At 39.2% G+C, this 16277-nt stretch overlaps 2 protein-coding genes across 14 annotated transcripts in view; one reads left to right on the top strand and one right to left on the bottom strand.

Moving 5' to 3' along the window:
- Positions 1-2570, bottom strand: part of TMC1 (transmembrane channel like 1) — a 395885-nt gene extending 393315 nt beyond the window's left edge. For 9 of the 11 annotated variants that reach the window (XR_009503683.1, XM_059924912.1, XM_059924901.1 and 6 more), the window contains exon 1: positions 778-1649. The gene's annotated coding sequence lies outside the window, so the exon portion shown is untranslated. Of the gene's footprint in view, positions 1-777; positions 1650-2423 lie in introns of those variants that run through there. The other 2 variants (XM_059924903.1, XM_059924902.1) reach the window with 2 other exon arrangements.
- Positions 1044-12847, top strand: ZFAND5 (zinc finger AN1-type containing 5). Of its 3 annotated transcripts, XM_059924918.1 has the most exons (7): positions 1044-2202; positions 2864-3012; positions 6428-6585; positions 7013-7124; positions 7772-7875; positions 10391-10516; positions 11195-12847. In XM_059924918.1, exons 3-7 carry the CDS (start codon positions 6435-6437, stop codon positions 11341-11343), a joined length of 642 nt encoding a protein of 213 aa, XP_059780901.1. In that variant the 5' UTR covers positions 1044-2202; positions 2864-3012; positions 6428-6434; the 3' UTR covers positions 11344-12847. The 3 variants fall into 3 exon arrangements, with proteins under 3 accessions (XP_059780901.1, XP_059780900.1, XP_059780902.1); XM_059924917.1 differs by lacking the exon at positions 2864-3012 and having other exon boundaries at positions 1049-2202; XM_059924919.1 differs by lacking the exons at positions 1044-2202; positions 2864-3012 and adding an exon at positions 3035-3124.
- Positions 12848-16277: the final 3430 nt, after the last annotated feature.

Below are 16277 nucleotides of genomic sequence, written 5' to 3'. Positions count from 1 at the left end.
TCCTTCAGTGCCTCAAGGGAGTCACTTGTCCTCTTTAGTCATTATTCACTTATCTGTAAAAAATGGATATATAGTACCTATCTCAGTGCTGTGAGGATTAAATGAAACCCTAAATGAAAAATACTTAGCCTCCAAAATGGTCTGTAAATCGTAGCTGCTATGTTTTTACTAATTTGTCTACTCACTCAAGAAAGTAAATTTCAATGGTCCTGGGACCAGTGTCTGAAACTATCAATACTTATATTTCTAACACTTTAATTGCCTACAGCAGTAACTCTAAACTGTAAAGAAAAATGTTCAGTTATGTTCTAGGGATTCCACTTACTGTGGCAGAGAACTGTTTGACTTGGAAATTTTGGCACAGGGCACCAGGACAGCATTCTCCCAAATACACAAAATTATAAAGAAGAATCACCTGGAGCACTACTTAAATATTCAAGTTCCTGAGCTCCACCGCAGACTCCCAAAACTATCTCCAGGGGAAAGGCCTAGGTGATTATTTAAAAGTAGACAATTACTCCAGGTGATTTTTCTGATCACCAAGTTTGGGAAACAACGAAGGGACCTCTCACTCCAGTCTAATGGTGGCTATTAGAAGCCCTAAACATCGTTTCTATTTATTCATTAGGCCATTGTTTACTAGAAAATTTCGTAAGTCCTTTCTGTCTTACTACTTTTGTTTTTTGAGTTGAATTAAAGTCACCTGGAGAGGCCAGCTGCAAGTGGGTTTTTTTGCTGGTGCTTTGAAAAGCTTCTCAGTGTTTTTAGTTAACTCACCCTTTCAAACTAGTCGGGGCCTGTGCCTCATTTTTGAATTGCCCCCTTTTGAACTTCCTCCTGCAACGTCTCCTTTTTGATCTCTCCCTCGGGTCTAGCTTGTTTGTCCCTTAACTTCATCTTGGGTAGAACATTTGGTGCTTTACCAGTTCACGAGGCTCTGCTGGAAGAGTCGATTTCCAGGGATTTTACAGGCTGGCCAAAACAGTTTGTTCAGAACGGTGTCGCCGGGGCCGAAGACTGGCGGCAAGTCGGCGGAACACTTCCTGACTCTGCACAACCACCGTGACCTTGCGCGAGCGAGCGGGCGGGCGGGCGAGTGAGCGGGCGAGCGCCGCCCGCCCCGCTCCTTCCCAGGAGCATCAGAGCAATGCTCAGGCTGGACTTTAGAACCGAAGGGGAGTGTGAGGGAGCCGGACGGGGGAAACTTCATAAACAGGCGAGAAGACCCAGAAGCTAAACAGCAGTTCATTTTCTCTTCTCGAGCCGAATCCTTCTAACACGTTCTTGTTGGGTGGGGAGTAAGGAGGAAAGGGAAATGTCTGCCAAAGGCTTTAGACAAAGCGTGAGAACTCAGATGGCGAAAAGTCGGCTTGACTGAGAAAATCGGAAGGAGAGAGGCTGAGGGCGGACAATCGGGTTAAAAATAGAAACGCAACCTCCACAGGACTACTTCTTTCCAACTCCTCCCTGGGGCCGGCAGCCGAGCCAGTGACTCGGCTCCGCGCAAAGGCAGCGTGCTCAGGCTCGGCCCCGCCTCCCCGGCCGGGTGACTGGAGGCGGAGGCGCGGCGTCGAGCACGTGACGTCAACGCGCTCCCCGCCGCCGCCGTCGGGGTTTTCGCTGACGCACAGATCCCGCCCCCCCTCCCCTTTCCCTCACTGCCTGAGCGCCGGGTGGAGAGGACGCGTCAGTCGCCTGGAGCGCAGGCCTACGTGCATCTCCGTTTGGGATTCGTCGTTCCTTGGAGCCGCACACCTTCTCCGGCAGTAGCAAAGAGACAGAGAGCGCCATCCGCGGGCCCTTGTGGCGCCCAGGCCTAGCTGCGCGCGCCCCCTTCGCCCTCGGAGTCGGCCAAACCCGCCGCCGGTGGAGGCGTGAGGCGACGACGGGCCGGCGCCGCGAGCAGCGTTAGCCGCCGCGGCCTTCGGCCCTCCCTCCGCCTCCTTCTCCGCCCCCCCTCGCTTCCCTCCTCCCACTTCCCGAGCTCCGGCGTGTCCCGGCCACGCTCGGTGCTGCTGCGGGAACAAAGGAAGACCCCGCGGCGGCGGCGCCACCTCAGCCTGCGGCTCTGACCCGCTCCCGGCCCGCGGCGGCGGCGTCGGCGGCGGAGAATTCAGGGCTTCCGGCTCCCCCCTCCCTGAGGGCTCGGCCCGGTCCCACCGCGCCGGCGTCGCGCGCCAGCCAGGTTCCTGCCGCCGAAGGGTGAGTAGTACGGGGCTTGGGGAGGGCGCCCGGCTGCTCGTGCCCGGCCAGGGGTGGGAGTGAGGGATTCGGGCGCCGCGGGCCTCCGACGAAGGCCGAGCGGCCCGCGTATGGCGGTGTCTGGGGGAGGAGAGCCCGCCCGCCAGCTCAGGAAGCACAAAGACGGAGGCGGCATTCTGCCGTCGAGGCCGGAGGCCCGGTTCCCTGTGCCCCGGGCTCACTCGCATGCTCACGGTCGGGGAAACAATGCCCGGCGTGCGGTCTCCGGGGGTTCGAGCTCTGGGCCTGCCTCGAGTCGGTCGCGGCCGCCTTCCGCGGTGGCGCCCGGCGTGGGCGGCCAAACCCGGAAAGACAAAGAGGCGGTCGCGGCGGCCGCGCCCCCAGCCCCTTGCCCATCGCACTCCCTATCTCCGCCTCTTCGGAGGGGCCGTTCAGGGTCGGGGGTCGGCGCGGGACCGGCAGTGTTAGGGGCCGGCTTGGCCTGCGGAGCTGCTGTTCTGCATGACTCAGTGGTTTTTGGAAAAGGCCTTGCAGTGCTTTCCTGAACGAGGCCTTTGCTTGAAAGGGCATGGCGGTAGGGATGGGGGACCAGTGGGACCCGAACTTGTTTTAAAATCCGCTGGAGTCTGTGGTGAGAGGGGTCTTCTCTGTCGTGTTTTAGTTTTACCGATGTCGCTGCGTTTCTCGCCCGAGATGCCTTTCATGAAGGAAATGGAGCACCTTCCCCTTTGTTTCGTGCATTTAGGCTGAAGAACGTGAAATTCTTTGCTCGCTTTCCACGCACACCGTGGAGCTGTGTTTTGGGAAAAGGTCCGGGTTGTCTTTATTGACTGAATGCCTTCTAATAATCTAGTCTAAGGACACATTAGGGTAAAGTAGTATATAGGTCATAGAGCGACTGTTCTTCAGCTTGGCCATTCAGGTAATTTACAGACTTTTAAAAAAAATCTAAATGAATTTTATTTTACTCCTTATTTGTAAAAGTAGGGTTTCAGAACTGAATTGGTGAAAATACTGCAATTTCATTTTTCAAGTTTTTTTTTCTAAAAATGTCCCCCTCAAAAAGATGTTTAATTCTTCCCTATTTTCTATCTCTCAGGCCCGGTATTAAGCCTGAAAAGGAGCCTTTAAAATCACACTGATCTCTATTTAGCGAGAGGGAACTGAGATCTGGAGAGTAAGGGCTTGCCCAAGGTCACTGGCTTAGAGGTAGATGAGAAACTAGAACTCTGGTCTCAACTCCAGGTGGGCAGGCATTCTTAAATGTCTTTTAACATTTTGTGCACCTGAGAGAAGTAAATTCCATAGGCATAAAAGCCTTTTTTATTCGTATTTGAGGCTGGAGAATTTTTCAGTTACATGCTCCTAACTTTTTGGTTTTGGTTTTGATTTTCCTATGAATTATAGGAAGCCACAAACTGTAAAAAATACACATTTCATCTATAGAAACTATAAAAATAAACATTCTAGCTATATCTGATAGAGCTGACGTGAATGCTCAAGTTTGTAGCAACTTTAAAGGTAGTAAATAATAATGGTATTGTATTTTTCTAAAATACAAGTGGGGAAACACAGTACCTAATGGCACTTATCCCCACACCCACCTCAAAAAAAATTGCCACTAATCATGAGGATTCTTCCTGCCTTGATGCTCTTCGCTGTGCTTGGTTTTTATAAACACCCCTGACCATTTGGCTTCCTGAGTGATTAATGATGCTTGCATTTTCTAGATTTAATGTGAGATCATTCCCTGTGTTAGAAAAAAACTGTAGCAATCTTAATGGCATCTTTTTGTTTTGTTTTCTTGTTATATTAGATATGTGAGCGCTGCATCCTTAATTCTTGGGGTTGTGTAGGAGTTGGCAGGCTCTGAGATAAAAATAGAAGCTGATTTCAGAGGCTTCTGTTGACTAGGCTTTATGTGAGAGCCTCCATCCCGCTCACCCTGTCACATTGCAGCCTTGTGACAGGCTGAAGCGCCCGCCCATGTGATCTAAGCTTCTGAGAAATATTAAGGCAAGCTGTGCTCTTGTGATGGCATTTAAAAGCTGGCTTTCTAGGGGGGAAAAAATCTACAAGATGAGATGCCATGTAGAAGACTGATGTCCCGGTGTCTCTTGTGTTTCACAGTTTGGAGGCTATTTATCGTGACTTGAAGGTAGATGTGTTTTCTGAAGAAAGGTGGAATACTTTGCATGTGAAATCATTGGGTGAAATCCCCACCCCCATTTATATAAACAAAAGATTTTAAGAATCAGATTAATATTAACGTGGGTTGACTTTTAGGCCAATTTACTTTTAAAGCCACTGTCAGATGACACTAGAAGTTAGTATAGCAAGTGAGCTAGTGTAATTCTTAAGCTGGCTTCAAGGAATGACCCTGCTTTTTGCGTAGGGCAAAGATTTACATACTTTGCATGGTAGGCATGCAAATAAATGCACTGTTATTTGAAGCATTTTTTGCACATGTTATACTCAAAATTTTAAAAACCCAGCTGAAAGTGTTTATTAATAAACTTCCTAAGTGATGTTGAAATGTTTACACTACCCTGATCCAAAATGAGTCAGCTAAATTCCACTTACTATTTAAAGAGATAGTGTCAACTAAATTAGTACTATTATCTGAAGTAAGTTGCAAGTATTGGTCACTTTCCATACAAGTTTGATTGGCTTGAGGTATTTTCAAGCTTGAAATATGATGGCTTTTTGCTAACAAGGAAAGATTACTGTCATTTAAATTGTTGGAATAATTGTCAGGATTCGGGCCAGGTCAAGTTTGGTTAGTCCTCTTCCCCCCTTTTTATAATTTTGGTAAAAAGTGTTAATACTTGTTAAAACATTGTTTTTAATAACTCACTAAAGAGTGTATCCTAGTATGTGGTGGTTGGACAAAGCAGGATGAAATTGAAGGAAGTAACAAGCTCTAGCTGAAAGTACTTTCCTGCACTTACTTGAAAAGTTCATAACTTATAAGTCACCTTCATAGTCAACATTAAGGTACAGTTAAAGGACAATGACCAGAATTATTGCACATAATCTCCCCTTGATAAAATGCTCTGAAATACGCTTTTGGTACATTCATACATACTTTAAGGTGACATGGAAACCTTCCAGGTTTTTAAAAAATTTTTCTTAAATATTTATATTCTGTTAACTCAGGAAATTTTACTAAATTTAGCAAAACATTACTGTGTTTGTGCTAATTTTAAGAAGGCTTCTGGAAAAGCAAGGGTATGCTTGCTATATAAAGCTCTTTCTGGTAACCTAGCATTAAATATTAACCATTACTAAAGGTTGTGTATATTGCTTTATTTTGCCATATTGAAATTGAGCTTGGAAAGGTTTCATTATTTTCTGTCATGAGGCAGACAAGCGCTTGTTAAAAGTTTTAATAGAGCCGTTGGCTGAGAAATCTGTGGCTGATAATTTGTACATTATAGGTTTCTAGGCATTGACTTTAAAGTATACTCAGACCCAGATTTCTCATGTCAAATGTAGAACAAAAGGAATTTCCTAAGCAGCTTTTCCCTAAATTCTTAAAGAACTTCACTTTTTGGTGCCAAGGTAACAGGAAAAGCTAGGTGATCTACCAGCTCTCTTTTCAGTCTTCTGTAAAGGTGTTGCAGCATTTAAAAAGTACAGATGCTCTGCCCCATAGCAGAACTGAATTACTACAGGGCCCACGTATGTTCAGATGTTAGTTTTAAGAAAACTCTAGAGCTACATCCAATATACAGGTAGTTTAAAGAACCACTAGTAGATATGAAGAGTCAGTAGTTAATTGTGATTATTTGAAATGATCTGCCTGTAGTGTAGGAGAGCAGAAAGTGATTTAAAGATACCAATTGCCAAAATTGATTTAAACATAATTCTGGTATTGGGAAGGGTGACCTTTTCACGAATTACAGAAACAGTGACAGGTAAAATAATACATTTTAATGTTTAATGATAGAATTTTTTTGTCCTAAAATGTGAAGTCATAATAGTTCATTGTTTATCAAGCTAAAACAGTTCCATTCATGTCCCTTGTTTTATAAAGGCAACAAAATATTCATAATTTAGCCTACTCTATTTTAAAGATTAACACAATTTGGGGCTTTGTTAGAAACAGACTCAGTGTTTAGAAATGACAAAGGTACAATGATGACTATCATACTAATTTAGTGATTTTTTTTTTTTTGACTACGTGTTATTATCTAAAATTTTGGTTTTGTTTTGTTTACAGCAGAAAAATGGCTCAGGAGACTAACCAGACCCCAGGGCCCATGCTGTGTAGTACAGGATGTGGCTTTTATGGGAATCCTAGGACAAATGGAATGTGTTCTGTTTGCTACAAAGAACATCTTCAGAGGCAGCAGAATAGTGGCAGAATGAGCCCAATGGGTAAGTTGGTTCCAAGAAATAACCCATTTGAAGACCTGGTGGACAGAAAATATAGAACCAAGAGTTGGGGCCTAAGACTGAGAATCAATCCTGAAAGTCCAAGGAGAGAAGACTCGAGAAAAGCTTGAAATTTAAAGCAATAATAGCCCAAGTACTTGGAATGACTACATGAGGAATGAGTGACTGTCTACAAGCATCTTCTAGCTTTTTCATTTTCGTTTTTGAGTACATGTACTCACTGGATATGACTTTTTAATATATTTTTTGTTGTTGTTTGGATATCACTTAAGTGTAAGATTCTGCAGCACAGTGAAAGTACTTAAGTCACTAACCTAATTAAATGCAAGTATTTGTTACTTATTAATAGTTTTGGTAATGAGTGTTTGTAGTGTTGCTTTGTTTCTTACCAATCCTTTTTTCTAAATAGGGACAGCTAGTGGTTCCAACAGTCCTACCTCAGATTCTGCATCTGTACAAAGAACAGACGCTAGTTTAAACAACTGTGAAGGTGCTGCTGGCAGCACATCTGAAAAATCAAGGTAAGATTAGACATTTCTGGGTTTTTATAATAATACAGGGAGGAAATAAAGATAAATGATATAATTATGAATGTTAATAAATAATGATGTATTACATCATACGTATTACATTATAATAAGGATGTTAATACATTAGATGCCCTTGGCTTTACATGTGTTGCACAATTGGTGATTATTCCAGTGTCTTCTAATATATGATCTTGTAGGTCATTGAGTAAAGATGTGTATTAACAACGCACTCCTGAACAACCTCAAGGATACTGTGTTGAGAATGCTGTGCTTTTATTTCCTTGTAATTGAGGTGTAAGAATTGTAGAGAATGAGGCTCTACAGACTATATTGTAATGCCACATAAGGCATTTTGGCAAAGCCTACCCCTTTTGCCCTTAAACAAATTACAGGCACAGCTAAGAATTTCTAGTTGGCTATAATAGAACATCATAACCCATATAAATATGCAGGCTTGAATTGATGAGCCATTCATCAAATTGCTTTCCTTATTCTCAACCATTTGTACTGGGCATCTTGTTTAGATTATTTAGCTCCATTTGATCACATTGGAAATAATATATGTTGAACTGACAACTTATTATCTTTCCAAGAAGTACCCTTAACATCTTTAAAAATGTTTGCTTGAACTCAAATAGAAATGTGCCTGTGGCTGCCTTGCCTGTAACTCAGCAAATGACAGAAATGAGCATTTCAAGAGAGGACAAAATAACTACCCCGAAAACAGAGGTGTCAGAGCCAGGTATGCTTTTTGTTTAATACTAGTTCAGTTCTGGATTTGGTAGTACAAGAAAGGGTTGGTGGAGGGATTCTTTCCTTCCCATTGAAGGACCAAAGAGGAGAGAGAACTATAAAATATAGGCCAAGCAAACCACTATCTTTAAAGTACCTTGAAGTGTAAAATAGTCACTCTTTAATCTCTTCTTCTCTGCCCATCCCCCCTTGCCCCTGCACCCACAAATCAGCAAAGTTTATAATATGAAGACTGAAAATGTCAGAATTTAGTGAACTTAAAAGGTAGTTTACCAATATATTTTAAAAGTATCTAAATCATTAAAGAAGGTATTGTTCACAAACGGAAGAAATTATACGGACTAAATTCCAAAGCTGTGGAGAAAAATTTAATAATCAAAAGCATTAACTATTCAGTCTTGATATTGTCAATACTGTAGAAAATACTCAAGCAAAAGAACATATTATACACTAAAAGAAGCTTGAAGAAGTGTGGAATTCCTATGGGAGTTCAAAAATTCAGTGTGGAAAGGCATTTTGGTTTTCATTAGATAGTGACTGAGTCTATGCTGAACTTACATAGCACAACCAGAAGTGCTTTAATGTTGCCAGAAGATTGACTTGTTTGATTTACCTGTGCTAGACCCTGGAACAATGATCTGTATACTCTATGGTGCACATAGTTCGTTTGATCAATTCATGATTTCCTGGTATAGTGTTGACAACACAATATAAAACTTTATTGTGAGAAAATAGTGTCAGTGGACATGTAATCTGCTTTGGAGGCTTGCTTTTGTACATAGCCGAGCTTATGTGAACCATATCACTCTTAATTGATACAGTTAAGATGAAAATTCTTAAGTTGGGCAGGTGAATCCATATTTGGTTATTTTTAAGTAAGTTCCATCCTTATGAAAAACTGACCAAATTAGTATTTGTGAGGCTTTTGTTCTGTTCCGTTTGTTATTGTTTTTTTAAAACACAAAATGACACTGACCTTGGAACAGTACTCTTTTGGATTAGTTCTGTAGCTATTCTGTGCATTTATTATTTCTTAGTAGCCTTTCTGTAGTTCGCTGCTCTGCCTTTTCTGTATCATTTTTCTCTTCTTGACTGACCCCCGCCCCTCTTCCCTGTATGTTTTAGGAACCACTGTCCAATATTCAGGTGTGGCCAAGGAAATATGGCAGTCACCTCCCCAGAACTATTCCACAGATTGTTCTTTACTGTTATACCATCAGGAAAAATTACATTAACGTTGCCATAGTAGATTATTAGGAATAAGTAGTAGCTAGAATATTACTGTTGGTCTAATATTAGACTGTTAATCTCACTGGATATATTACTAATGCAAATGAGTTATAAATTTGGAGGTAATTTTACAGTACTTATTAAACCAATTGGTTTGGATTTATGCTGATAGCATTAGTGTTGGCCTATTGTTAGGCAATAATTTTAGTATTGTATACATTAATTTGCTATTGGGGTTTGGATTAATATTAAAACTCAGCTTACAGTGCTTCTGGTGTCGCTGAGTTTTATAAAAGTAGAACTAAATTTTGCTATTTTGTTTTCAATAACCTGGTGGTAATGTGAACTTTAAAACAGTAATCTGCAATTTTATCTTTATATTGACAAATTCCATTGGTGTCATGAGTGAACTTAAAACTTAGATCTTTTAGGTGAAGAAACAGGGACTTTTAAAAGTAGGTTATATCTCTTACTGTCCAAATTTCATACCCATTTTAGATAAGTATCACAAAGTAAATTAAAGATGTGCTCTAAAAATTCTTGTTTTGCCTCTGGAATCCTTAATAGTCTAAAATCAAAGCTTCACAAGTACTTACGCTGTCCTAAAGACAACGTTGCTGATCTTACAAGTTTTTTGTTGTTTTTTTTTTAATCCTGCAGGTTTTCTATGTAAGACAATATAAAGCACTTATTAAAATGGCACAATAATTATTGTGAAATTTTGGAATCTAAAGTTAATTAGGGGATTAATGACTTGGGTTTTACTTGTCAAAATTTACTGGGTTTATTTACACAATTTTTCTTTTTTCTATCAGTATAAAAGCAGAATGACTTTATAGCTAATTACCTCAGAAGTTGGCAACCTTATTTCCTGAGTAGTAATGAATTTGAACTGCCCTAATTTAGAAGTTTGCATTTAGGCAATTGGAATATGGAAAAACTGAGCAGACCACATCTCTCAGGTCTTTAAAATTTAGAATTAGGATTTTGTTTCCCAGGACTAGAGTGAGTTTAAAGGAATTTGAGTGGAGTGATAATTTAATAAAATTTACAGGAGCAAGTGGTATTATGTTAATTGGCAAGACGTTCTCAGATTTGAAAGAAGTTCTGATATTAAAGTAGAAGATTGTATTTAAAGTACATGTTTTCAAGAAAGCCTTCTTAGACATTTTCAGGAAGAATCTTACTGTTTCTCTTGTTTTGTTTTGGTCTGGTCTTAGATAATTATCAGCCAAACAATTGACAGACTTCTAATTTTTACCCTTGTTTTTCAGTTGTCACTCAGCCCAGTCCATCAGTTTCTCAGCCCAGTACTTCTCAAAGTGAAGAAAAAGCCCCTGAGTTGCCCAAACCAAAGAAGAACAGATGTTTCATGTGCAGAAAGAAAGTTGGCCTTACAGGTATTCAGGGAGCTCCTAGTTACTCCCTAAGGGACTGGTCAGTCTTACACATAAAACAAAATGCCCGACTTTCAAGAATAGAAAGTTTCCAGAGTAGACTGGAAAGAGGACAGTGAAGAGAAGTTGAGTTTGATTTCCATTGGTTTGTCTAATCATATGAAACCCTTTCCTAACTTCAGGCCTTCTGAATTACTTTCCTTTATCGGATTGATAAAAATTAATCCCTTTTGATTCTTTCCTTTGTTCTCCTGGGGAAAAGATAGCTGAATTAAACAGCAAGCACCTACTTTGAACCAGGCACAAAATGTTCTAGATACTTTTTAATTGTTTCCTTTAAATCTCAGAACTGTATGTGGTTGTCTTTTCCTAGCGTTCACTTGAGGAAACATTACCCAGTTAACATACGGTAGGACTAGAATTTAAATTCAAATCAGCCTGACTCCAGAGCCTGTAATTTCTACCCTGTTTGGTACCTACAGGAGTTTATGGAAGAATAGTTACTTGAATTTCTCACCATGTCAGCGGAGGTTAAGAGCACTTTCACAGTTTAAAGTGACAGACTCTTTAATGTTGCAAAGAGTCATGAAAATCTGCTTCCTTTTCTATATTGACTAATGCTTTTGTTTCTTTTAATTGCTACAATTTCCCAAGTGACTCTGCTTCCTCTTGTATGTACAGGGTTTGACTGCCGGTGTGGAAATTTGTTTTGTGGACTTCACCGTTACTCTGACAAGCACAACTGTCCATATGATTACAAAGCAGAAGCTGCAGCAAAAATCAGAAAAGAGAATCCAGTTGTTGTGGCTGAAAAAATCCAGAGAATATAAATTACTACTTGTGAAGAGACTGATAACTTTGTTCTTATTTTAATATATCGTAGGAAAACATTAAAGAGCAGATGCATGGCCATTTTCCTTTGATGTTCTCCAGAGTTTTACTTTACACTTGTCTGTCTTATAATTGATATTTTAGGATGTGTGGGTGTTTGTTACAGGCAGAATTGGATAGATACAGCCCTACAAAATGTATATGCCCTCCCCTGAATAAAATTGGATGAAAATCTGCACAGCAAGTTGAAAACACAGATAATAGGGACAAAATTTAGTTCCCTTGTGCCAAACAAAGTACGTGAAATATCTGCATGTTTGCAGCATATCTGCCTTTGAGAATGTAATCAAGGTATAATCTCTGGCTAGTGTTATGTGCCTGTATTTTTTTTTTTATTTTTTAAATGGTACACCAGAAAAGGACTGGCAGTCTACTTCTACCATAAACTTCACCCTGTTAATTTCCACATTTTCCTTGGAAGCGGGAAGAAAGCTATAAAGAAAGCTATCAGACCTTTCCGTGAAACCAGTGTTTTGGTGCCATATGTAAGCCTGGCTAATTGGTCTTCTAAAAGCTGTCAAATAAGACATTCTTTGGAAGGTACACATCGTAACTGGTTATAAAGAGTAAAACAGATCAGCCAGCAGGGTCTTGAGCTATCTTTGAAGCTTATCGTGCTAGCCTGCACCAGAAGATGTCTGCATTACTCTCATTGCTAACAATATTGTGTAGCACAGAACTGCACTAAGATTAATTTGTCTACAAGAAGAAATTAAAACTCTACGTTTGGTTTTCACATACAACAGCTCTATTGAGTAACATGCATCTGAATTTTAGTTTGCAAGGGTATCTGAATAATTTTTCATGTGCATATTTTGTTGAATTGTTTTGGTTCAAGAAAGAATGTTTAAAGCTCTTTTAAAGACTTCAGTTCTTAATGTAACTGTACCCTTCTGCATGGAAAATCATAACCAACATGGCTGCGGTAGACTTCTTAGTGGTATCCAGCACCACTTGCAGAGGGCTGCTTTATCATATTAATTGTACTTGGGTGTAGGACTCTAGTGTTCTTGGGTGTATTGCATGGGCTGCATTATCTACAGCATTGTACAATAACAACTAGAAGAGGCAGTATACTTCACTGATGCTTGTCTGGTAATACCACTTCTGTGTTATAATGGAAGGTTTTTTGTGATGTATGAAACTTGTGTTTTTTATATATAAATGAGTATAGTTAGGTTAGTGTCGTGGTAATGCCTGTTTTCATCTGTAAATAGTTAAGTATGTACACGAGGCACTACTTCTGATTTATTGCGGTGTTCAGTCTTAGTTTTTAACTTTTAAAGCATTCAGTTTTGCTTTCAATTTTATGTACCTTAGTTCTGAGTTAGATCTGCAGATGTGTACAGATAGGTCATATTTATGTATTGCACATAATCATGCTATTCAGCATTGATGCTGTATTGTATTATGTAAATAATAAAAGCCATGTACAGAGGGAAACTTCCACTTGTTCATTGGGTTTTTAAGCCATAGTTAGAAATTCTAAAGGGGCATAATTAGAAAATGTTTCATATTGAACTTTTTAGTTGCATTTGTAGACTTCGCATGGCTATATTGTAAATTTTTTTCCATTGGCATCCCTGAACATGATATATTCAAGTGAGAACCATGAGATGAGTGTTGTAAAACATCTTAAGTGTGGTACATAATAGGCAATTTAATTTTGAAGAAATGAATAGGCACTTTTAGGGTTAAAACAGTCTTAGAACTTATGTCATAATTTTTCAATCCTATCTCCCTTTTCCTTTTTTTTTGCTTTATAAATGACACTTTAGGCATGACAGTGTGTTTACAACAACAGGCATAGTCTTGTTTGAAGTTTGGTTCTAATGTTGAGATGGACCCGTGGGCTTGGTCTTTGCAGGTGTCATGTGAGATAATAAAGAACAAGGGATAACAATGACATGCTGACTTCCAAAAAGCAGAACCATGACTTCTCAATGATGGGAGTTTGAAATGGAAATACCCAGATGATTCACTACCACCTGTCACAGTTTTTTGAGTGCTGCTACTTTTGCTTCAGGTGAGGGGAAATGTATACTATATGAAATATGATGAGGATAGTGTCTCCTGAAATATGAAGGATATTGAAGAATCAAAATTGAGTTGAAAATTATGGTATTTAGAAGGCAAACTTAATTTTTATTCAAAGTTTAAGACTTATTTTCCCTCAATGCTACCTCTGTCAGACATTTGCTTGATAAATTTTTAAATCTTAAGGTTTTGAAATCCAAGAGGTACGTTGGGAATAAAGAAGACTTACACGGTAAGATGATGGACCTTTCGACTTCATTCTATAATGGTCTGAAATAAATAGCATGAGATTGTGGTAATAAATGTTTCCATAATCGTTTCTTATGAGGAACACTAATTTAGAACATATTTGGAGTTAAGGATTGGATTTGTCTGGAACATTGGGGAGAAGAGATCAAAGTGTGTAAGGCAGCTAGGAAGATTCAGTTCTACCTAGACACCTGTATTCAAACCTGAATGTTTCTCAGGCAAGACTATAAGTGGGTTTTATCTTTGGAATGTACACTGAGATATAAAGCATATCAAGAATGTATAACGTTTCACTTTGCGCATGCCCACTCCAGAAATGCTTTGAGAGGACAGACACTGATGACATGAATCAGCTACATGGCCTAGGACTAGTCTTTTTATTAAATCTGTTCTTCAGTGGGCTTTCTCTGCAAAACTAGGGCCTCTGGTTTGAGGGGAAGTGTTTCCCACAGCACGAATTTGCAAAGGAAAAAACTTGAGTGGAATGGCATATTGGTTAAGAAGATAGTGGACCCTAGGGCCAAGCTTCATCTGTAAATAAGGATGGTAAAAATGCATGGCACATAGTGTTCGCTATTAAATTTTTTAAGGACTTAATTTTAGGTTCACAGCAAAACAGGTAAATACAGAGATTTCCCATGCACTCTCTTCCGCTACACATACATAGCTCCTCTATTACCAACATTTACCACTAGAATGGTACATATGTTAAAATTGATGAACCTATATTGACACCATAATCACCCAAAGTCCATAGTTTATAGTTCACTGTTGGTGTTTTCTATGGGTTTGGACAAATCTATAGTGACAAATCCATCATAGTATCATACAGAATATTTTCACTGCCCTAAAAATCTGCTCTGCCTATTCCAACACCCCAATCCCTGACAACTACTGATCTTTTTACTGCCTCCACAATTTTGCCTTTTCCAAAATGTCATGCAGTATGTATGTAATCTTTTCAGATTGGCTTCTTAAACTTAATATTCACTTAAGTTTTCTCCATGCATTTTCATGGCTTGACACCTCATTTCTTTTTAGTGTTGAATAATCCCATTTTCTGGATGTGTCACAGTTCATATCCATATACGTACTGAGGGATATCTTGGTTGCTTCCAAGTTAGGGCAATTATGAATAAAGTTGTTAAAAACATTGGTGAGCAGGATTTGTGTAGAATAAAGTTTTCAACTCCTTTGGGTAGATAGTATGGTAAGAATATATTTGGTTTTGTAGGAAACCACCAAACTGCCTTCCAAAATGGCTGTACCATTTTGCACTCCCACCAGCAATGAATGAGTTTCTGTTGCTCCACATCTTCACCAGCATTTGGTGTTGTCAGTGTTCTGGATTTTGTCTATTCTAATAGGTGTGCAGTTAAATCTTGTCACAGTAACATGATGTGGAGCATCTTTAGTATTCTTAATTTGCCATCTATCTGTATATCTTCTTTGGTGAGGTGTCTGGTAAGGTCTTTGGCCTATTTTTAATCAGGTTTGTTTTCTTACTGAGCTTTAAGAGTTCTTTCTGTATTTTGGATAACAGTTCTTTATCAGATGTGTCTTTTGCAAATATTTTCTTGCAGTCTAATCTGTTCTCTTGGGCTATTATTAATGTTAATGTCCTAGAGTAATGATTTCTAGAACTTGAAAGAGAATTGTTTGATAACAGGATTGGTTACATTAAGTTGTATAATGAAAAGGTAAAGATCTGTAACTTAAAAACTTTCAGTTTAAAGTGATTAGAATCATTCTTTTCAGTTGCATTAAATGAAGTTCTTTGCCAGTAACAAAATGGGCAAACATCTACTAAGTAATATAATAGCAGCATATTAAGCATACTACTGTTATGATTGTATTTTTGAATTGGTAATACATTCACAGGGTTCAAAAGTGAATTTATTGATATACATTGAGAAACAAAGCCTTTCTCATCCTGTTGCATATGCCCCATTCCAAAGATACATTTTAGGTAACTGTCATAACTTGGAAAGTTTATCTCCTCCACATCATGTAAACATTTGTGTACAGAGACTTAATTTGACTCTCATTTGCTTAATTATTTGAATGCAAAGTTCTTATAGTGATATTTGTTCATAAATTTAGCTTATAATTTTGGAGAGAATGATGGGTGTGGTTTCTGATTGATTAGCAGTAAGATGATATAGCCTTAAACTACATAGATGGGTTTCCATGGGTGAAATAGCATGTTAATGAAAAGTAATCTGAAATTTGATAAAGCAGTTTCTTATGTTTGTACAGTCTGCTTTAAAGCAAATGTACGACAATACAAAAGTATCATTTAATGCTTATTACTATTTTCACATGCAAGCTCTGGTTTTTAATTCATATAAAAGCAAAGAGCATTGTTTTGTGTTTTCCCCTAGAGTGCATTTCTGTTCTAGTCCTAGAAGTAAAAGTTAAACCATTTTGTGGCATAAATGTAAAACTCCATTTTGTCTACAACTAAGTGCTACTTTCCTTTTTAGTATACGTACTGACCTGCTATTGTACTTCACATGAGATGCTTAAGTGAACAGCAAGATGACAGAAGTTATATGTTATTTTCTAGTTGGTTAACAATCTGTTT

The sequence above is a fragment of the Balaenoptera ricei genome, chromosome 6 (assembly GCF_028023285.1).
Source record: "Balaenoptera ricei isolate mBalRic1 chromosome 6, mBalRic1.hap2, whole genome shotgun sequence".
Lineage (NCBI taxonomy): Eukaryota > Metazoa > Chordata > Mammalia > Artiodactyla > Balaenopteridae > Balaenoptera > Balaenoptera ricei.
This window is presented reverse-complemented; position numbering and strand designations above follow the sequence as displayed.